We start from the raw sequence: 22,939 nt of genomic DNA on the forward strand, positions 1-22,939 counted from the left end.
ACTACATCCATTGCCTTCTATGGACAAGCCAATTCTAAATCCACGCAGCCGAGTTTCCCTGCATCCCATGCTTTCTGACTTACTGAATGAGTCTACCATGGGGAACCTTGTAAAATACCTTACTAAGATCCATATACACCACATACTGTTCTACCTTCATCAATTTGCTTTGTCAATACTTTGAAGAATTCCATCAGATTTTTGAGGCACAACTTGCTCCCTATGCCATCCTTAATCAGACTAAGCTCCCCCCAGATGCTTGTATATCCTGTCTGAGAATCCTCTCCAACAGTTTGTCCACCATTGACATAAGTCTCACCGTCTATAATTTCTACTAGTACCTTTCTTAAACAGAGGAATAACATTTGGTGCAGTCCAATCTTCCAGTGCTATTCCTGTGACCAGTGAGGAGCAAAGATCATTGCCAATATCTTCCCTTGTTCCTGTAGTAATGTGGGTGTATTCCAACTGGCTACAGTAATTTACCCATCTTAATGTTTTCCAAAAATTCTAGCTAATTCTTTTTTTAGTGTTGACATGTTCCAGTATATTGGCCTGTTCTAATCTATCCTCGTATTACTCAACCTCCATTTCGCTGATAAATACTAAAAAGCAAAGTATTCATGAAGGATACTTTGTGGAGATAGGATACTCCCTATCTCCACCATATCCAGGTACACATTCCTCTTTTATCCCTAATCTGTCCTACCTTCACTTTAGTGATCCTCCTGTTCCTCATGTATGTGTAGAACACCTTGAGCTTTTCCTTAATCCTACTCACATGACTTTCCCCATGACCCTTTCTATCACTCCTAAATCCATTCTTAAGCTCTTTCTTGGCCATCCTGTAACTCTCTAAAGCCCTGTCTAACAACTTTGCTTCTAACAACTTAAGTATGGTTCTTTCTTCCTCTTGACGAGATGTTCCACATCTCTTATCAATCATGGTTCCTTCACCCTATTATCCTTTCTCTGCCTCAATGGGACAAAAATATCTATAATACCATGCAAGTGCTCTCTAATCAACTTCCACATTTCTGTTGTGCATTTCCCCAAGTACACCTGCTCCCAAATTCTTGCAGAATAGCATAACTTGCCCTCCCCAATTAAATACTTCCTCATACAGTCTGCTGTTATTCCTGTTCTAGGCAATGCTGAAAGTCATAGAGGCATTGTCACTGTCTCCAAAATGCTCACCCACCAAGAGATCTGACACCTGACCAAGTTCATTGCTTAGCACTAGATCTAGTATGGCTTTTCCTCAAGTTGGCTTGTCTGCATATTGTGTCAGGAGTCCTTCCTGAGCACACCTAACAAATTCTGCCCAGAGGAGGTGCTAACCAATATTAGGGAAGTTAAAATTACCCATGACAACAACCTTGTTATTTTTTCACCTTTCAAAAATCTGCCTCCCAATCTGCACCTCTGTCTGTTGCTGTTGGGGGGGGGGGAGGGGCTCTATAGAGTACTCCCAAATAGAGTGATTGCTCCTTCTGTTTGAACCTACCACCCACATTGACTTGGTAAACGATCCTCCCACAGTGTCCTCCCTTTCCACAGCTGTAATACCATCTGATTAGCAATGCCACTCTTCCAGCCCTTTTAACACCCTCCCTGTCCTCTTGGAACAAAGCCATTCCTGCCCCTGTGACAGCCAAGGCTCTGTAATGGCAACAATGTTCCATGTACAAACCCATGCTCTAAGTTCATCACCCTTGTTCCTGATACTTCTCATATTAAAACAGACACATTTCAACCCATCCAACTGTCTGCAATTCTGCCCTGCCCGCTGCCTATCCTTCCTCACAGTCTCTACATGTTGTATCGACCTTTACACAAACTGCCCCATCATCTGACCTTTCACTCTTGTTCCCCTCTTCCACACAAACTGGCTTAGGCTTCCCCAACAGCTCTAATAAACCTACATGAAAGGATATCCGGTTCCTTTTGCACAGGTCATATCTTCTCGAGAAGAGATCTCAAAGATCCACAAATTTGAAACCATGCGCCCTGCACAACTTTTCAGCCACACATTCAACTGCCAAGTTCTAATCCTCACTGGTGCGTGGCACAGGCAGCAATCCAGATATTACCGCCCTTGAGGGCCTGCTTTTCAGCTTCATACCTAGCTCCCTAGATTTGTTCCTTAGGACCTCATCCCTATTTCTACCTATGTTGTTGGTACCAATATGTAGCACCACTTGTGGTTGATCACCCTCCCCCTTAAGAATGCTGTGGACCCAATCTGAGACATCCCTGACCCTGGCACCCAGAAGGCAAAATACCAGTTGGGAGCCTTTTTTGCATCCACAATATCTCCTATCTGTTCTCCTAACCATTGAATTGCCTATCACCACAGCTCTCCTCTTTTCCCTTTCCCTTTTGAGCTACAAAGCCATACTCAGTGCCTGGTCACTGTGGCTTTCAAATGGTAGGTTGCTCCCAACCCCCCACCTCCAACAGCATCCAAAGTGATATACTTGCTATTTAAGGGAATGGCCTAGGGTTATTCAGCACTGTCTGGCTATTCCCTTTCACTCTGCTGAGCTATCTGCCTCCTGCAACTTGTGTGACTATATCCCTGTAGCTTCTATCTGTCAACTGCTCCTTCTCCAGGATGAGCCAGAGGTCAGTCGTCCAGCTCTAGTTCCCTAAGGAGCGCAAGTCTGTAAGGAGCGGCACCCAGATGCACTTCTTGCAGATGTAGCAATGAGGAGACTGGAGGTCTCCCAGATCTCCCACATCTTGCATGAGGAGCACACCACAAACCATAGATCCATTGTTCCTACTCTAGCTAGGTACTAATAAAGAGGGAAAGAGAAACTTTGCTGAAAACTCATCCTAGTCTCAGTCTCTTCTTATCAAAACTTCTTGGCACAAAGCCTCAGCTTGCTACTCTAACTTTTTCCCATTCACACTATGGGTGCTCCCACGATGGCAGCTCCGTTTAAACCTAACTTTTTATTGGCCCTGCCAATTGCTTTATAACCCGAAAGATCTCAAGCTCTGTGGAAAGTCCCTACGGGTCCCGTTTGCTTTTTAAAATCCGGTTCTAAACTCCACAAGATATTACAGAACTTTTATTTATACAGTCATTCATGTTCTAAGATGATTCATGGCACTGGAATCAGATCAAAAAAATGCTTCCTCACCCGATAAGTATTTCCAGCAGTTATATGGGTTTTATTACAAGAACAAAGTGGATGCTGTAACAAAGTAACCACTAGACTTCCCTTTGCTTTTAAGAAAGAGATCTTGCAACTAGAAGTTGTCCTCTTACATCCTAAAGAAGTTATTCTAAAAAGGTGCTGGCAATCACAAGCAAGAATTCAGACTCATCACTTAAAATATGAGCAGCTTTTGGAAGGTGACGCAAAAAGGCTTCCCATTGCGATCTGTTCCTACAAGTAGTATGGATTTCCAGGCCACCTGGTTATACCAGGTTGCATTCTAAATTATTGGGCCAGGTATCACACTTCATCAACGACAGGCCTGTGGCATTGTACTGCAACCAGGAAGCAAAGGAGAGGGATACAATTTGAACGAGCTCAATATTGACTGGGATAATGTTGACAGCAAAACGGGTAGCAAGCCATTCACAGTAATGGAATCAAGCAAGCTTGGTGGACACAGAGAAAGCAATCTTGCTCCTCCTGGACCATACGCAGTACCTAATTATACCGGCTGATAGAAACAACACTCAGTGCCTTCATAAAGATAACAGGGAGAGTCTATGGTATGTCGAATTACCAGGTGAACTTGCTACACGCTTGAGTGCTCGGTGGTGGAGGGGGCGTGAATGCTTTTTTTTTGCTGGTGGGGGGGAGCTGCTGCCTTGCTGCTGCTTATGTGTGAGAGGGGGAAGCTGGGGGGGAGCTTTGGGGTTCTAACACTTTAACTGTCATTCATTCCTTGGGGCACTCCTCTGTTTCTGTGGATGTTTCGGGATAATTTCGGGATGTATATATTGTACATTTCTCTGATATTAAATACTCTCATTGAATACCAAAGCACTGGAAAATACGGCTTAAAAAAAAACACAATAATGGAAGGAAACTGCATCAAATCTTTTTAGGTTGGTTGATACCTCAAGAAATGACTGACCACCTCCATCAAAACCAAATCGGAAATTTTGCCAGATGTTAATTCCTACCCATACTCATCCCATATGTCCTTGGCAGATGTGGGATCAAACAACTGCTGTACTTTTTCCCAGAACTTGAACAAACTGAGAACCGATACGTTACTGTGCATTAACCCAAATTTAATCTTTATTTCTCCCCATAAACACAGACCTTTCATCAGAAGTATCTCAATAAATGTCAAGAACATTAATGGAATAGTTTAGCTTTACAAAATTTGAGGTCAAGTTTAATTCCTACGAGCATGTAAAAGATTAGCGCTTCTGTGAATTAATTGTGTTTACCTATCACTGCAACAATGCTGCCTGACCTGTTAAATATACTGACTCATTTAAGTAAATGAATCATATAAAAGGAAGGAGGTCCAAAATATACACCAAAAAATGCTGGAAATACTCACGTTATGTGGCATCCGAGGAGAGAAAACTAGACCACATCCACACCGCATGTTTTAACCACATGGAGCACTGCAGTATAAGATCAATTCAGTCTTCACCTGACAGCCATCCTTCAAGATCCAGCAGTGAAAAACAATAAATACAGCCCTAGCTGCTTTTTCACCTTCTACTCAGGAGGTGCTAATGCCAATTTCGGAGTCCATCTACATTTCTATAAAATGGCAACACTTTTGAAACTAAACACTTTCACAATGACCCGTCAAAAGATGTCTCAGTTCATTAAACTTCTTACCGTAGCCCTTATGTGCGTCTTGTTCTCTCGGAGCTCCTGCCTTAAGCCCTCAGTGAGGGCAGTTACAGCAAACTTTGTAGCAGCATAGAAATGCACGGCCGAGTTTGGAACTACTCGGTGGCCACTCATACTAAAATGGCAGAAGAGGGGAGAAGAGGTTGCATAAGATCTGCTGTACCAGAAATCGCTAAATAAAGCACAACAAATAATCAGGGCCTAAGAGAAATATACGTACCTAAACAGGTCAGCTGTACAAATATGGCTTTATTCCATGGAATGTAACATGTGTAAATGAGAATGGGTACGATTAAATTTAAAAAGAAATCCAGCTGATCCATGAACATCTTCAGAAGAGTTACTTTCCTGTAATATGCGATTGTCTTTCTGAAAAGTTTTTAAAATGATAAAGCAAAGCGCGATTTGCTACATGACCGACAAGAGTATTTAAAGGTACCCAACTTAAAAGGAGTCCAAAATTTCACTTTGGCAGATGCCAAAGTTTTATCCACTAAGTAGCAATAAAGCTAAAGGCAATGTAGTCTAGCATGTAGTCTAGCAACAGTAATGTGGCACTGGGAACAGAACTACAATGATAACAAGGACAGACTTGATTGGAGATTATATTGACATTTCCTCAGTCCACCTGGTTAGTTTCCAGAAATCCTTATAAAACCGTTGTGGTTTCTTGATAGCAGATGTGCTAGCTTATGTTTGTTATTTCTACAGCAAGTGTGATCTCTGGACTAAATTTTTAATTACAGGCGTTCGGCATTCTGACCATCTCAAACACAAATATCACTTTGGACACTAAATTACAGCGCAATTTCACAATGGGCAATTTTCTCATGAAAATGTGCAGTTTAAACAACTGACGGACTTACCAGCGTTTCACTGGGTTTGCACAGCTTTTCCATATGAATATTAAAATAACATTAAACCTCAGAATTATCAATCATGAATTATATCTTTAGGTCATCTTCTGCAGAAAGATTTATTTTTAAGAAGTCCCATCTTGATGCATAGATCCAACTGCTCAATTCTTCCGTTCCAATCATAGGTCCAGGCAAAAGATCACAACTTCATACATGAGTAGCCACATTTGTTGCTTAATTTTTTTTTCATGTAACCAAGAGAAAGACAGCAGCCTACACAACAACTAGAAGTACACAATACATCGGGGTGCTTTTAAATAAGGAAGATACAAGAAATAAGACTCCTCTTGGAAGTGAAGAGTAGAAGCAGTTCACAATGTGAAAAGCTTCAGAAGTTCATTTGCTCAGTTAAAAGATTTTCAAAATCTATTATGAAATGGATCAATGTAATCATTCATAGCAACGATGAGTGTGGACTTCTGCTCCTTCATACGTTACAATGTTAGGATGAAACACAGCACTTTGAGACTTCAACAGTAGCTGACCTTCCCCACTGGGCAAAGGCACTTACTTTTACTGCTCATAGCCACAGGTCTTGGAAATACCATTGGCAGTAAATCACCTTGTGTGGAATATACACACTTGTCTTTGAAGGTCAAAAGAAAGTGTAGTTACTGTACTGGTTCGACACGTACGGAAGTATTATTCATTTCTCATCTCTGACTGCAAAGGCCTTCAACCTAATTAATAATTATCCAAGAAAAACTAGGTGAAATCTTTGAAGAATTTGTGGTCGACAAGCACTTCACTTCTCATTCAGAAACCTGAATAAAAGGTTGATGCATTTTTTTTTAACCTCACTACAAAGCACCAGGACCCCATCCACCATCATTCTTTCTTGACCTGATTGAACTCAATTATATCAGTTAGTTCAGCTTAGCATTGGAGCCTTGAGGTTTGAAGGTTTGGAGTTGCTCAATGCAATGAATTGGATTCTAACAATGCACAAAGGTTCCATTGTTTTGAGCTGAAGGTATAGCTAACTGATTTTCAAAAAAACAGAAAAGTATTGGAGCATTAATAACATTTTCAAGACATTGGTAGCCATGCTACCAGATCTATTATACTCATTCAAATGCATTCTTGCCTCACAAAAACAAAAAATATGTTTGTGTTTTACCCAAATGAACAAGAATTCCACATCAACTAACTTTTATGGCAGAGATGTATTAACATGATAAGAGAGATTCAGGATTTATTTTTAATAACAACGATTGCTATACTTTACTGAAATTGACTTTTTAAAAGTTAACTTTTAATCTGGGTAAAAAAAATATTACAATGGATTCCAGTTAATTGGGCCACCAGTTAATAGGACAGCTGCATATTCGGGACAACTATTAAAGAACAAAAACTAATTGAGAAAACAGCTGGGATTCCCTACATTTATTTGGGACACTATACCTCCTTATTTAAACAGTAGACTGTTGCCTGACAGTTTCTAACTAGCATCAGTCACATGTACCTGTGTGGCCGTTAAGGCATTATACTGAGCTTAGAGCAAACAGTTTTTAAAGAATGTCAGTTGCGTTTTTCTATTTTTTTTTAAAAAGTGATTTTGACACTGCTAGTGGGCAAGAAGTAAGCGACAAGACAATTCAGAGCTATTTTGCCCACTGCGGTTTCAAGCATACAGGCTTGGATATGCCAAGAACAGCCAGGGGTGAAAATGAAACTATTTCACTACTTTAACAAGTTAGGAACTATAAAGAATTTGAAGGTATTGACAATCATCTTGAATGTTACAAAGAAAATGAAGATTTGGAAGATGTGGTCATCAAAAGCATTGTATAAAGACAGTCCATTATTTGCTCTAGCTGATTTTGTTTATTTATAGTCAATCAAAAGAACATGGCAGCATACAGTGGATGAATTCCTTCATCGATATCTAGTAGGAACTAACATAATTTTATAGTACTGTAGTAGTATTGGTAGTGTTCTAATTTGTTCTGCATTTCATTTAAATACGTAATTTGTTACTTGGATAAATGGTAGTTTGTCTCTTTTTTGAAAAAAAAATATCTTTATAGCTATTTCCAAGAAACTTCGGCTAATTGGGGCAGCCACTTAATTGAGCTAAAATGTACTGGTCCCAATTAATCGGAATCTAGTGTATTTAAAAACCACTTAATTAGCCACTATCATTTAACCATTATAGATGTAATTAGACCATTTCCATAGCAACTGCCAACAATTAATAGTGAGTTGATGCTTGAACAGATTACAATGGACTGAATCAAAAGAACTAGACAGCCATGAATTAGAGTGCTGATATTTGGACTGTTGACACTATGTTGAAATACCCCTCCGTTAGCCACTTGGATGCCATCTTTCTTCCTTTTTCTAATGAAACTAACCACTAATACTTCCCCTTAAACTTTTACACAAGTAGTCCCAAATAAAAACACCCATTAGATAAACTGAGTCACCGTAGTGTACGTTAGCTGCTATTTATTCAAACTGGCACAAAATTGTGAGGCACTTCCAATTAGCAAACACAGATGTTTAACTTTACACTGATGGACAATGTTATTATTCATTCCAATAAATACAAAAAGCTATTCCAAAATCCTCAAGTAAGATGATTTTAAAAAATACCAAATGTTAAAACTATATAGCTGCGGCAGCTTTAATCAGGAGCTAGTTTGGACCAAATAATTATTTAGCTATGCTTGGCTTCCATACTCAAAATATTCTAACATTCTGGAAAAGTGGCATTTTTCCTAGAACTCCTTCAATGTTGAAGGTTTGAATTTGGACTGCTGACTACAGATAAAAACCAGAAGACAGATTTAATCTCTGAACTAGGATGCATGATTGTTTGTAAATAAAATGAACATAAATTGTAATTTTTCCATACAAAATATTTAAATTCCCCTACCTATTAATATTTATGATGTGTCCATCATCAACATTCCGCTCTTTCATTGACTGGTAGGCCTCTCGGGTACAGATAGCCATTGCTATCACATTAACCTGAAACAAAGTGGAGATATGAATTAATCACCTTTTTGAGGGACTACCAGGCAGAAAAATTCTCGAGTAAAATCCAGTTTTGAAATCCATTCATAAGGCTTCAACTGATACCAAATCTTTTTCATGAAAGTGAATACTTTGGGTTCAGCCATCATTAGAATCATGACGACTATGGTTACGTGCTACTACGTGCTGCCCCCAGAAAGTCTTCAGACAGTGTAGTTTGCAAATGCAAGTGAGACATTTCACTGTATGTTTCAACACATGATTAAGAAATACAGTAAATCTAAAATATTGAGTATAAAATCATGCTGCAAAGTCTCCTGACTGTTTGACACAAGACAGTCAGCTCTTAAGCCTTAAAAATAAAATAACATTTGGGGACTATTCCAATTTTGAGAATTGAATGCATTTGACCTGTCTACACAGACCCTACCATTCTGGCTATGGCACTTGAGAACTGTGCTTTAGAACTAGCTACACTCTTAACAGAACTGCACATACTAGAGTGTGTAGTTATACCCTATCTACAAAAACAGCTAAAATGGAATCAGCCAGTTTAAGCTATTTTTGAAATGAAGTGATGAAAGGAATTAGCTACAATGCTATCAATATATTTACTCAATATATCCTGTTTGCTCATGTTCACTTTGAGTTTTTTCACAGCTATTCATTCCACAACTACTGAAAGCCTTGGGCCAAACAAGACTCAAAATCTAGCGTTAAGGAAGGAATGACAGCCATAGATACCAAAGGCAGTGCACAACCAAGTACAACTTAAAGGTGCCTCGCAAAACTGGTCTGTGACAATAAAGTGTCCAGTGACTCAAGTCATACCTGGCACAGTTGTTGTAACCCTTCATAAAATTGCCAAATTTGAAGTAATAGGCCAATTACAGCTGCTTTAATGAATTGCATTATATAGATTTTGACAACCGATACAGCTTTATTAAACACTGAAACCATGGCAACAGAAGCTTTCAGAAAAATATTGCTCCCAGAGTTGCTGTGCAGTGAACTGGAATTAAACAAACTGATTATTAATCCGTGCACATTTTATTCATGGCAGCTGAAAGAATTCAGATTCCAGCATCCCTTGAAATTGATACTTCAGTTTTGTAAACAGAATATAGTTGCTTACAACTAGAATTTTATTCCTCCTATCTAATTTGCTTTAAATCCCATGCCCTTAGAATGAAGCTTTGGGCCAACAAAATTCTTTAGAATGTTGTATGCCAAGAATAAATGAAACTGAAGCAGGCCACCATTTTGGTCTTTGAACTTGATCTACCATTCATTGAAATCACGGCTGATCTCAACACCATTTACCAATAGCACAAGGTTCTAATACAAAGTTGAAACAACTTTTTAAATTTTAACAGCAGGAAACAGACTATCTCACAGACCATACAGTCCATGCTGTAGTTTAGAAAAGCAGCCTCTTCAATACAGTTCTAATCTACTTCTGTTTAATTTCCCCTCTACCCCTGAAACTTACTGTCTCACATTGCCAAGAACTCCCCAATGATTCTTTCACCCATTATGGAATGACTTAAAAACAGCAGACTAAACATGGAAGAAATCTTTGGGATGTGGGAGGAAGATCAAGTACCCGGCAGAAACAAGCAGCCATGGAGAGATAAAAGTCCACAGACAGTAAAGTCAGGTCAAGATCAGACCTAGGTTCCTGAAGCTACTACATAACTGGCTTGTTCTGCTTTTATTATGGCTCTGCACGAGTCACAGGAGGTTATTATTTTAGAATCTTTCCTAAAGTAAAAACAGCACACTGGGATACAATGGGCCTAACCTTATTGATCCAGTCTCCCAACAGCCTTACTTGGGAGGCAACAGTAGCAGCCCAACACTTTACAGTTAGCACAACACTTCACAGCACCAGATGTAAAATCAATTGAAGTTCAATTCCCTAGGCATTTGTACCTTCTCCCTGGGACTGCATGGGTTTCCTCCAGATGCCTCCTTCCCTCCCACATTCCAAAGATGTACAGGTCAGGGTTAGTAAGTTGTGGGCATGCTATGTTGGCGCCAGAGGCATGGCGTCACTTGCAGGCTGCCCCCAGCACATCCTCGGATGTGTCGGTTGTTGACGCAAACAAGGCTTATCACTGTATGTTCTGATGATTCAATGTGCATGTGACAAATAAAGATAATCTTTATCTTATCTCTTCACTTATTTGGACAGGTTGCTTCCCATCTCACTGGCTCTCTGCATCCCGAAGAGCAGCAGCATGGCCAAGGCAGATAAAGAGAGTCTTGGCCATCAATGTGCAGAGATCCAACTCCAAAACCTTGATAGCCAACACAGTTGGGTACAATGCTGTGCCTTCCGTAGAAGCCTGCATTATATTGTAATCGTTTTCACAACATTAAAGATGTTTTCACAATAGTTTTCACAGATTTACTTAACTACCAACGCTAGCTAAAATCTTTAAACTTAAAAAATAAAAATACATTAAAATTAATCATTAAATAAATTGATTTTGTGCATAAAGTAATTAGCCTTCAGTTGTCTCCTGAATCATTATCCTACAATCCCCATTCAACTGAATCAGCAGTCAGCAGCTGAAATCAAATAATCTCAAAAACACTTGCCTAACACAAAACTTTAGTGTCAACTAAGACAAGCATCTCAAATTGTGTCCTTTAAGTTGTGAACACCCATCTTAAATCTGTCACTTTCCAAAAAGGTTCCATTTGTTATCTGGTATCTCAATCTGACATCCAATCGCAAATTTGAGGAAACTCAGCGCTTTGCTACTGAAGTACAAAAATCAGTAAATTCTCACTTTTGCAGAAAGTCAATGAAATGAAAAAGTTGGACATGTTTAGTAAAGCCCAAGGACAAATTGGAAATGATGACTATATTTGATGTAGTGGTTATTTTTGGCCCAATTCACGGTAACTGCCGCTCTGTTTCAACATACAGACTTTCATTACCCTATAACATTGGAATAAATCCAGTTACAGGCATGATATATGTAGGATAATTTACGATTTTTTTGGCACTGCTCAATGTAATATAAATGTAATTATTTAGAAAGCAGTACAGCAAAAGTATCCACATAACACTGGACTACTTCTTAACCTAAACAAAACGACATCATAAGGAATATTCTGCTTAATTAAACTGTTTGGTGACAGGAGTTCATGTTTTTACTACTAATTTAAGGATTATTACATTAGCATCAATGTACTGAGTCTGTTTTTTTAAAATAACCTGCAGGACAAATTATTAATATATTTTACAGCACTTTTACGGGAGAAATGAAAGAGTTAGAATTAAGGTTTAAGCAAAATATTAAAAACCTGAAATGGAAGCAGCTGCACACTCTATAACCAATCACAAGATCAAACTTTTCAACTTATCCCCAGCTCCTGTATTTCAACATGCCCGTGATAGTAAGCTCTGTCATGGGCACCAGCCTCCGTGAGTATCCAGGACATCTTCAAGGAGCCGTGCTTTGAAAAGGTGGTGAGGACCCTCTTTCCACACCCCCCCCCCCCCTCAGTCACCCAGGACATGCCCTCTTCTTATTATTACCACCAGGAAAGAGGTACAGAAGCCTGAAGGCACATACTCAATGATTCAGGAACAGCTTCTTCCCCTCTGCCATCCAATTTCTGAATGGACATTGAAAACCTGAACACTACCTCATTACTTTTTAATTTTTTTGCACTACTTACTTAATTTAACTATTTTATAGATATATATATTTTCATGTTGCATAGAACACAGAAAACCTACAGCATAATACAGGCCCTTCGGCCTACAAAGCTGTGCCAAACATGTCCCTACCTTAGAACTACCTAGGCTTTACCCATAGCCCTCTATTTTTCTAAGCTCCATGTAGCTATCCAGGAGTCTCTTAAAAGACCCTATCGTATCCGCCTCCACCAGCGTTGCCGGCAGCCCATTCCATGCACTCACCACTCTCTGTGTAAAAAACTTACCCCTGACATCTCCTCTGTACCTACTTCCAAGCACCCTCTTGTGTTAGCCATTTCAGCCCTGGGAAAAGCCTCTGATTATCCACACGATCAATGCTTCTCATCATCTTGTACACCTCTGTCAGGTCACCTCTCATCCTCCGTCACTCCAAGGAGAAAAGGCCGAGTTCACTCAACCTATTCTCATAAGGCATGCTCCCTAATCCAGGCAACAATTCAGTTTTTTTCTATCATGTATTGTGTTGCTGCTGCAAAGTTAACAAATTCCACGACATATACAGTGATATTAAACCTGATTCTAATACTTTCTACTTAAATATGTAGAGGTAATACGGCCTGGTACATCTGACAAACTGTAAAAGTCATGCAAAAACCGTCCTTGGCAAATGGTGTCTGAAGCTTACTTTACACCTCAAATGACTTACTGAATTGTTGTGCTACTCTGGAAATATCAAGAGGCATGAAAGTATTCATTATTCCAATAGACACTGTGCTATATACCCTTCCAGGTGTTTTGGGGTTAATGCATATGTAGCACCTCCCAGCCGCTGCCTCATAATGCAATTGTCAAAAGGTATATCGAAGTCCTCAGGGTACAGTTTGGTACTTCGAAGTCATTTTTCTGTGTAGGTTGACTGAGTTGCCTTTCCACTTAAAATAGGTTTATCATGTTTATTCATGAATTGAAATTTCTGTCTGGTAATTCAATGCAGTGAAAATCCATCAGAAATCCCATTCTCCCGTCATGCTTGGCTCCACAATAAAAACATGTTGCACTGTCTGAAGGAAGCTGGGTACATGGGAGATACCCATCACAATTGTGGTTATTAAGACAAAAAATAACAAGGAACTCACTTGAATATCCAAATGTGACCAAATCTACAGTTTTAATACAAATGTGAAATGCGCTTGGCGTTGTTATACAGTGCTTAGCCAAAAAATCCATCATTTCAGCACAACAGCAGCCAAAAGCCAGATTCAAATTCAAATTCCAAAGCCACTCGACCCTTTTTAAATGGACTTGCCCATTTCACTCAAGCTTAAGGCAGAAGGAAAAAGAAACGGACAGGAAAAACTGCCTAACTTGTGTAATTATGCATTACTAAGTGAGGTCTTACATAGTTAATGGAGCAATGAAAAGCAATTTCCAATGTCTGGCCCCAGGCTCTATTCTATCATTTAGTGACACACATGCAGGTGTATAAATGCAAGCCACATTAGGCTGTCTGATACAATATGCACAATATTAGTATTGCATTTATTCCAAGATAAAAGTCCTCACAGGATACTTTAAATAGTAGTTAATTTTGACTGATAAGAAGGAAGAACAACACTTGTAAGCAATGACCTAACATAATAAGTAATGTTTTAAGTCTATGCAAGAGGCACTCGATAATCAGCGCCTCTTCCAAGGGAAGGTGGTAGCAATTGAAATAAAAGCTAAACAGTGGAAGACGAGGAAGAGGATATGCAGGGTAGCAACTACCTTTAGTGTGCTTGGTTTCATTAGATCGCAGGTTGGAATGGGATACAGAAGGTAGGTGGCAAAAAAGTCAGAACGCAGAGTAGTAGAAGACAGGAATGGATCCTTCTGTTCACTGTGTTTGTACAGATCAGGATGGCAATTTAAATTAAATCCATCTGCCCACGTGTTTTGGCCTGGGCAAGTTTGGCAAGTTTTGGCATGGGCACTTTAATGAAATCATCCCAATCTTGCTGGCTGAGTGATACACACAAATTTCCACCTATCCTTTGTCAATGGATCGCATGTGGGTCAGAAGGTAGGACACAAATTGGCTAAAAATAGCTTGCTTTCATCTATCTGGTTAAACCTCAACTTAGTGGAATGAGGAAATGCATACTGCATAGAAGATAGAACTGCACAGTCCAGTAACAGGCCAGTCAGTTCCAATGTTGTGCCAAACAAATCCTTTGGTCAAATACCTTCCAATTAGTTGCATCGTAGTTATTATTTACTGCCAATTCCGCCTTTTGATGTTTAGGGTAGTAATGAAGGTCCTCCATCTCTGCCTGCCCTGAGCCGCTCTTCATTGCTGATTCTGTGAAAATTTTGTTTGACAGGTCAGGGTTGTTAGTCCTGAGCTGAACCCCCAAAACTGGAGGGCCAGTGGACCTCCTAGTCTGGCCTCTATCCTTTGCATGAGTGACCCTACCAAGAGCCAAAGCATAAAGCCCCAACTCCAGCCAGCTCAGGCAGGGGAGCCTCCAAACCACAGCAAGGCTGTGGACCTCTTGAAGGATTTTAAAGTATGCTTTTAAAAATTTAAGTGCTTGGGGCCTTATTTGTTTTTAAAAAGTTTCTAAATATCAAGGGCATCCAAAAGCAACCGCTGGCAACTTGACAAAGCGGGGAATAAATAGCCCCAGAGGAATGTTGTATTGTTTGGCTGTATTTATGTGTATGGTTGAATGACAATTAAACTTGAACTTGATCTTGTCAGCAGCATCCAACAGGGAATCATGGGCAAGATTTCTTCTGATCTGTCCACGTCACTTGATTACCCAAAGTTCAAGTTCATGTTATCATTTTGGGCTTCAACTGTCAGCAGTAGGCCAGTGTTAACCAGTTAGATCAAGCATCCCACATTAAATTAAACCAGACTAGGTGACATCTGGATGGTGAGACCTGAAGGAGGAATGAGTTTAAAAGAGAGAACAAAAGGTTTCAAAATTTTCAAAGAAGAAATAACAACAAAATTCCTGAAACACTGAATGGCTCCGGTAGCATTTGAGGAAAGAGGAACAGAATTAATGCTTCAGGTTGAAGGTTAGGGAAAAGGGAGTCTTTTCGTTTGGGCACGGTTAAGTTTGCTTGGAGATAGGATGAATAATCTGAATTATGAATTATCTGGTGAATAAGTTAATGAGAGCAGTTAGAGAGAAAAGAAACAAAAGAAACACAAAAGCTGTGGTATGCAGAGCTGTATGAAACACCCAGCTGGTTAGGCTGTGCTAGGGGAGAAAAGAATTGAGCCAGCATCACAAATGGGATGGCCAATAAAAGACCTGGACAGCTTTTGATCTATGTAAATTGGCAAATTTGTTTATTACTGTCACATGTACTGAGGTACAGCGTTAAAACTTGCTATGTATTCTATCTACACAAATTACTTCATTACAACAAGGCATTGAGGTAGTACAAAGGAAAACAAAAACAGAATGCAGAATTAAGTGTTACAGTTACAAAGCACAGTGCAAGCAAACAAAAAAGTACAAAGCAGTAACTCAGTACGTTGCATACTAGGGGACTATTCCTTGGTCCTATAACAGCAATACAGAAATTGTCCTTGAGCCTGGTAGTATAGCTTTTTGGCTTTTTTGTATCTTCTACCTGATGGAATGAGAGTAGTGTACAAGCAGATGAGCTGAAGGCATGCTGATTTGCTATTACATTCATTAAAAAATGTGGTATAAAGAAAGGCAAAAATTGCATTTCATCATTCCTAGTTACAAGGATTTCAGGGTTATAGGGTGTAAATTAACTAGATTCTAATAAGGTTTATGACAAGTACCGACATGGCACAAAAAAATCCAAAAGGCATGAGTGATCAAGAGAGGACAGTGAGACAGAGGACAATAACTGACAGGTGCTTTAGAGACTCGAAGGCTGTCACAGGTGGAATTCCATGTGGTTCAGACTTTTGCTTTTGTTGTATATACTAATATTTTTACTGCCCATTGTGCCACGGTCATTTAGAGCAGCAATTTAGGGCACCACCTCTGGCGGCGTTCAGAGCTTCCTTCATCGTGTTAGTAGCTCCCCCTCGATTTTCACTCCTGTTAGTCATGCAAGTCCCGAATAGAGACTCACGAATACCATCACACTCAGATGTAGAAGGATTCCTCATTGCTTTTTCCGTAACTATTTTGTTTTACCAGTCAGGGTTGTTAGCCCTGAGCTGAACTCCCACACCCGGAGGACCAGTGAGACACTCTTAGTTTGGCCTTTACCCTTTGACCTGTTTGGCATGGGTGACCTTACCAAGAGCCAAAGCATAAAGCCCTGACTTCAGCCAACAGAGCTCATTGAAACACACAAGCCTCCAAACCACAACAAGATTGTAGTCCTCTTGGAAGGTATGTATTAATGATTTAGACTTATTTCAACTTTAGGAGAATAGAGATGGTCTGGTCCATTTGGCATAAAAGTGGAATTTAATACAAAAAATATTAAGTGATGCACTTGAGAAGGTGAAATATGGCCTGGACATAAACAATGAAAGGATGTTAAGAAGTACAGCAGAACAATAATCTTGGTTTGTACATTTACAAATATTTAAAAATGTAACACAACAGGCAGTCATGGTGCCAAAAAGAATCATGAAATACTTTCCTTTAATAGCTTAGGCAAAGAACAGTAAAGCAGGAAGGATGACCTCGAATCGTTAGACTGCAACTTAAGTACTGAGTGCAGAGCTCAGATACCATTTCAAGAGTAACCAAAATTCAGACTGTGAAAGGATGCAGAGGTTGTTTACAAGGGATGGCACCAAGAAGGGAGTATTTTCTTTGGAACAGCGGCAGGGTAGCAAAGACAAATGAAGAGAATGGCATTATCGGTTCTCCCCCACTTCTTCTCCCCCTAAACCTCCCCCCACTTCTTATCCCCCCTCGACCATCCCATGTTACTTCACTCCTGCTGAAGGGTTTCGGCCCGAAACGTCGTCACTACCTCTTCCCATAGGTGCTGTCTGGCCTGCGGAGTTCTGCCAGCATTTTGTGTTTTTATTTATTTCCAGCATCTGCAGATTCACTCATGTTGCCTTTAAATAGGAAAGACCCCATTTCCTTTGGAGAGTCAGAAAATAGGCATGCTTAACAAAAGGTGGTACGGTTGGAACTCACATTGCAATTCAAAAATACTTGACGAGCTGTGAGTCATAGCATAATAGTTCAATTTACTTTACTTTATTACTTTATTGTCGCCAAACCATTGATACTAGAGCATGCAATCATCATAGTGATATTTGATTTTTCGTTTCGCGCTCCCTGGAGTACAAATCAATAAAAAATATAACAAAAATTTTAAATTATAGATCATAAATAGAAAAGGTAAAATAAAGTAGTGCCAAAAAAAAACCGAAAGACATGTCCGGATATTTGGAAGGTACGGCCCAGATCCGGGTCAGGATCCGTTCAGCAGTCTTATGACAATTGGAAAGAAGCTGTTCCCAAATCTGGCCATACGAGTCAAGCTCCTGAACCTTCTCCCAGAGGGAAGAGGGACAAAAAGTGTGTTGGCTGCGTGGGTCGTGTCCTTGATTATCCTGATAGCACTGCTCCGACAGCGTGCGGTGTAAAGTGAGTCCAAGGACAGAAGATTGGTTTGTGTGATGTACTGGGCTAAGTTCACGATCTTCTGCAGCTTCTTCCGGTCTTGGACAGGACAACTTCCATACCAGGTTGTGATGCACCCTAGAAGAATGCTTTCTACGGTGCATCTATAAAAATTAGTGAGGGTTTTAGGGGACAGGCCAAATTTCTTCAGCTTTCTCAGGAAGTAAAGGTGCTGGTGGGCCTTCTTGGCAGTGGACTCTGCTTGGTTAGACGAAGTCAGGTCATTTGTGATATTGACCCTGAGGACCCCAAGTGCGGGAATGTGCGATTAATTTTAAATAATTACACTAATGTTTTTTTCTATGATTCTACAGAGCACTGATCCAAACCTGGTGTTTGGAGTAATAGAGAATACAGCAGGACAGAGAAGGCCCACACAATGAAGTACACACTATTACTGGGGGACACCAAGTCACAGACAGCAAATACTTTTGAAAAGAATCTTAAGGATTCTTTCACTTCCTGAGAATTTCAGAATGTGGAGCGTTCAATTTCAATCAGCAGTAAAGGTGCCGAGTTCTGACATTTTTCCTCACGTAAAAAATCACTGAGGAGGAGCCCGGCAGTTTGCCTCAAGCTGTGATCTCCTTGAGTCCTCCATCAATCTCAACCTTCTTCCCTTTTGCTGCTGACAACACATTTTAACTCTTTCCAGAAGATAACAGTAGGCAGATAACTGGGTTTACCCTTTCTCTTCTTCGCAAAGAACACAATTTTCCCAAATATGTCAGGCAGAAACCATGGTTATATCAGAACTGCTTGATTTGAGTTGGTTTCACTGCACAAGCCTTTTGCTCTACAGTTGAAATATTGTCTGATTCTATTGCCTTTTCCATAACAAACTCACAAGCATTTCTTACTGTGAGACGGAATGAACTGAATTAGTCAAAAACTGGCTAATTTGAAAGCAAAGACCACGGAAGAAAACAGAAAGATCATCTAATGGACCTTACAATCTGTTCGGATATTACATCCTTGGTTTTAATGCATGTAGGTTGAAGGTGGAAATATTTTTGGAGCCTGAGCTGACTAATAGTCCACCACCATTCACCATTGAATGGCAGCAGAGCTACAGAATAATCAGATCAGTTGTATCTGGATTGATTAGCTACATCCTTGTTTCCACTGTTTGTCCAAGCAGATCGATCATCCTCCATTGCACAAAATCTTCAGCATGCTGTGGAAGTTGCGGCAAGCTGCAGTAAAGACAACAGTAGCCAGGGGCAGTTGTTGTCAAGTGAGACTGCCAGAGACAATTCTGCTTACTACAGATGAGCTACACTGCGACAGTGTGTACTCAAGCCAACTGAGTGAGGCCTTTGTAGTGAGACTTTTCCAGAAAGGTCTTCCTAAAACATAATGTCCCTTTACACAACAGGGGGTGCCGGAGACAATGGAGAAAACAGAAGGATGTGAAGCATTAAGGCTCTATTGACTTTACTAACTTCAAAATACCATGAATGGTGATTGATACACGCAAAATCCTGGAGAAACTCCAGCATTTTGTGTGTGTGTGTTGTTTGGACTTACAGCATCTGCAGATTTTCTCGTTTATGAATGGTGATTGATCTTGTAAGTAGCAAATTAAAACCTATAAAATTTATGATAATCAATATATGTAATTGATTAGCCAATTCTGTGTAAAAATAGTAGTTTTCTGTTCAGACTTCATAACAGTGTGGGTGACAGGAGCCATGTGGTTCTCCTTTAGCAAATGTAAAACAAACAGAATGTTTGAATTGTAAGAGTGCATGCACTCTGGGCCAGGTGGGAGGCAGTTATTTTATTATCGGTGATGCCAAAATGGCTAAACCTCGGCATTGTTACACAGGAGAAAGGAATTCAGTCCCGGTAACCAAGCAGCCCTAAATCCTAGGCTGCTCATATTTGAGAAAAGGAGAGCCTGCTGCTGGAATGCAAATTTCCTCCTGTATGAGTAAGTCAAGGTAAACCACTTTAGTCACCGACATAAGAAAACTGCATCGTTTTAAAAAAAAAGACTAGGTCACAGCGGGCCATGTTGATGTCCCACACGAGGTGTTGCCGTGGGCCACTGTGTCCCGCATGAAGCACAGGAGAATTCAGTCAGTGTGTTCTTAAAGAAAATAGCGATTCCAAAATGTGCATGCACAGCCTGATTTTTGTGAGTGAGAGAAAGAAAGAATGATAATGTGAAACTCCACTGTCCTATCTGGCTGGAGGAGATACTAGGCAAGATAATTTGATTCCAAGCAATTGGTTTATTAATCAATACAGAATGTCTCCAGCTCCATTCCCCTATTCCCAACCATGATTCCCCTCTCCCTGACCCCTTCCCACTCTCAGTCCACAACAGAGACCCATATCAGAATCAAGTTTATCATCACTCACACGTCATGAAATTTATTGGTTTTTTTACAGCAGCAGTACAGTGCAACACATAAAATTACTACACTACTGTGCAGAAGTTTTAGGTTCCCTAGCTATATCCACATGTGCCTAAGATTTTTGCAAAGCACTGTAGCAGGAGTTCAGAAAATATTTCCCCTCACACTGTTGATCAGTGTAAAAAACGTCGGGCAGGAGACAATGATGTTAATGAATTTGTAGAATGCAAGCATAAATGTTTACAAAGGTACTCAGATTAACTCTACAAGCGGGGACGCCCATCTTAATAAATGTTAGCGTAAGTAAGCTACAAGCTAGGTTAAAGGAACCTCCAAGAGGTCCACAAAATTGTCGTAGGGTTTGGAGGCTTGCATGCCTCAATGACCCGGAGAGCTATGTCGGCCTTGTACTTTGACTCTCGGTAGGGTCACCCATGCCAAGCAGGTCAAAGGGTAGAGGGCAGACTAAGAGTGGTCCACCAGTCCTCCAGGTTCAGGGGCTCAGCTCAGGGCTAGCAACCCTGACTGGTAAAACAAATTTACAGAAACAGCAATGAAGAACCCCAAAATTTTGAGGACCTCTTGGAGGTTCCTTTAACCTAGCTTGTAGCTTACTTAAACTAACATTTATTAAGATGGGCATCAGTAGGTTAGTAATTTTATGTGTTTCAACAGATGCTGCCCGACCTGCTGAATTCATTCAGCTTGTTTGTAAATGAAGAACCCCATATCTGTGTGTGACGGTATTCCTGGGTCACCACCTGGGATTTGCATGACTGACAGTAGTGAAAACCAAGAGGAAGCTGCCGGCATGATGAAGCACCACTGAGATTAAGACCAAAATTGGTTTTTGGAATGTATGAGCCATGTACAACACTAGCAAGCTAGTATAGATAACTACAGAAATGCGTTCTTACAGCCTACATATATTGGGCATCAGTGAAAGCAGATGGACAGGGTCTGACAGACTAAAGGCAGCAACTGGTGAAACAGTTTTACTCCGGAAGGGAAGATGGTCAGCATCATGATGGCATAGCAAGTCATATGGAGATCAACCAAGTACAGCATCCACTCCAAGGTGAAGCTGTACAGGGGCTGTGTTCTGTCCACACACTTGTACGAGTCAGAATGCTGGCACATGACAGTGTACAACCTTGCCAAGCTATATCATTCCACACCACGAGACTCCGGAAGATCCTCCATATTTTCTGACCAAGAAAGGTCTCCAACCGTGCCCATTGTCACCAAAAGGACATGGCCACAATCATCATGAGGAAACAGCGATGGATTGAGTATGTGATGAGAAGAGAAGCCAGCTCCGTAGTCAAGACAGCACTTCACTGAATCCTGAAGGGCGGAGGAAACGGAGGAGACTAACGACAACTTGGCGCCGTACCATAGAGGCCGAAGTAAGAACCCTGAACTACACCTGGGGCACAATAGAGAAGATGGCTAAGAACAGACAGAGATGGAGGATCTTCACTGCTGCCCCAAATAGCAGGGGCATAGCAGGCAATAACTAACTAACTAGGTTGAAGGAAATACATATACTGTTATTTGTGTGAGATGAGAGATGTGAATACTTTACAATATTGCCAAAACCAGTAACAACATCAAGGGATTAAAGCTGTTAAGGGGAATGGGGACAATATTTGTATGAGACTTCTCGGGCTGTTCCACTATAGCCTCTGGGCAATACTGTTCGTTACTTTTAAAGTATTGCAATAGCTGCCCCATCCAATTTGAATGTTATTTTAAACTTCTAGCTTTGTTTTAGATTTAACCAAAATTGAGAGTGACCAAATTTTGGCCGATCATTACCAGATTAACTTCTGCTCAAAGTGTCACCGTAAACTTCGGGTTTTTAAACATTACCTGCCTAATACACTTATGCCTCATGTGACCCACTTGTGAGTGGTAATTTTTATTTTTGAACAGTGTAGTTGTTCAAACAATACTATTCTAAATGTACAAGTTTGATCCAACAATCATGGAAATGGGATGGTGAACATACGGATGTTCATGCGGGTTACATTTTTGTTTGCAAACAGACTGGCCACTGGGCTCAGAGTTGCCCTCGGGTCAAGGCAACTTTGATAGCAGACACAAGGTACGCTGGGGTCAAAGCAACATGTACAACAAGCTGGAGGAACTCAGCAGGTCCTGACAAAGGATCTCGGCCTGTTTGTTTCCACGGATGCTGCCCAACCTGCTGAGTTCCTCCAGCTTGTTGTACGTGTAACTTTGAAAGCAGTTTCTGCCTCCATCGCCACCAGCACCATACACAGTTTACTTTAAATAATCTGTCCCCAAACTGTACTTAAGAACTTATACAATTTTCAGTCTGCCCATTGTAAAATGCCACCTGATGCAAGCCCAAATATAATTTTTCTTTGACAGCTTTTCCTCCCAACCTGATACTGAAAAAGGCTAGTGGAATATTTTAGTGGATATGTGGTATGTGCATGTCAGAAACTGTAACAGTTGAGGTGGCACAGCTACTTTC

The 22,939-nt window shown here is 40.4% G+C and overlaps 1 protein-coding gene across 4 annotated transcripts in view; it reads right to left on the reverse strand.

Annotated features, from left to right (window-relative positions):
• dhrs11a (dehydrogenase/reductase 11a) overlaps window positions 1-22,939 on the reverse strand; it is a 98,203-nt gene that overhangs the window by 49,916 nt on the left and 25,348 nt on the right. For 3 of the 4 annotated variants that reach the window (XR_012099907.1, XM_073053532.1, XM_073053534.1), the window contains exons 3-4: window positions 8,646-8,740; window positions 4,833-4,962 (exon numbers count right to left, since the gene is read on the reverse strand). Coding sequence is in view for 3 of the 4 variants with exons in the window: in XM_073053532.1 (XP_072909633.1) it covers window positions 4,833-4,962; window positions 8,646-8,740 (225 nt within the window). In the remaining variant the exon portion in view is untranslated. The remainder of the gene's footprint in view (window positions 1-4,832; window positions 4,963-8,645; window positions 8,741-22,939) is intronic. The other variant, XM_073053533.1, reaches the window with a different exon arrangement.

The sequence above is a fragment of the Hemitrygon akajei genome, chromosome 8, assembly GCF_048418815.1.
Source record: "Hemitrygon akajei chromosome 8, sHemAka1.3, whole genome shotgun sequence".
In the NCBI taxonomy this organism is placed as follows: Eukaryota; Metazoa; Chordata; class Chondrichthyes; order Myliobatiformes; family Dasyatidae; genus Hemitrygon; species Hemitrygon akajei.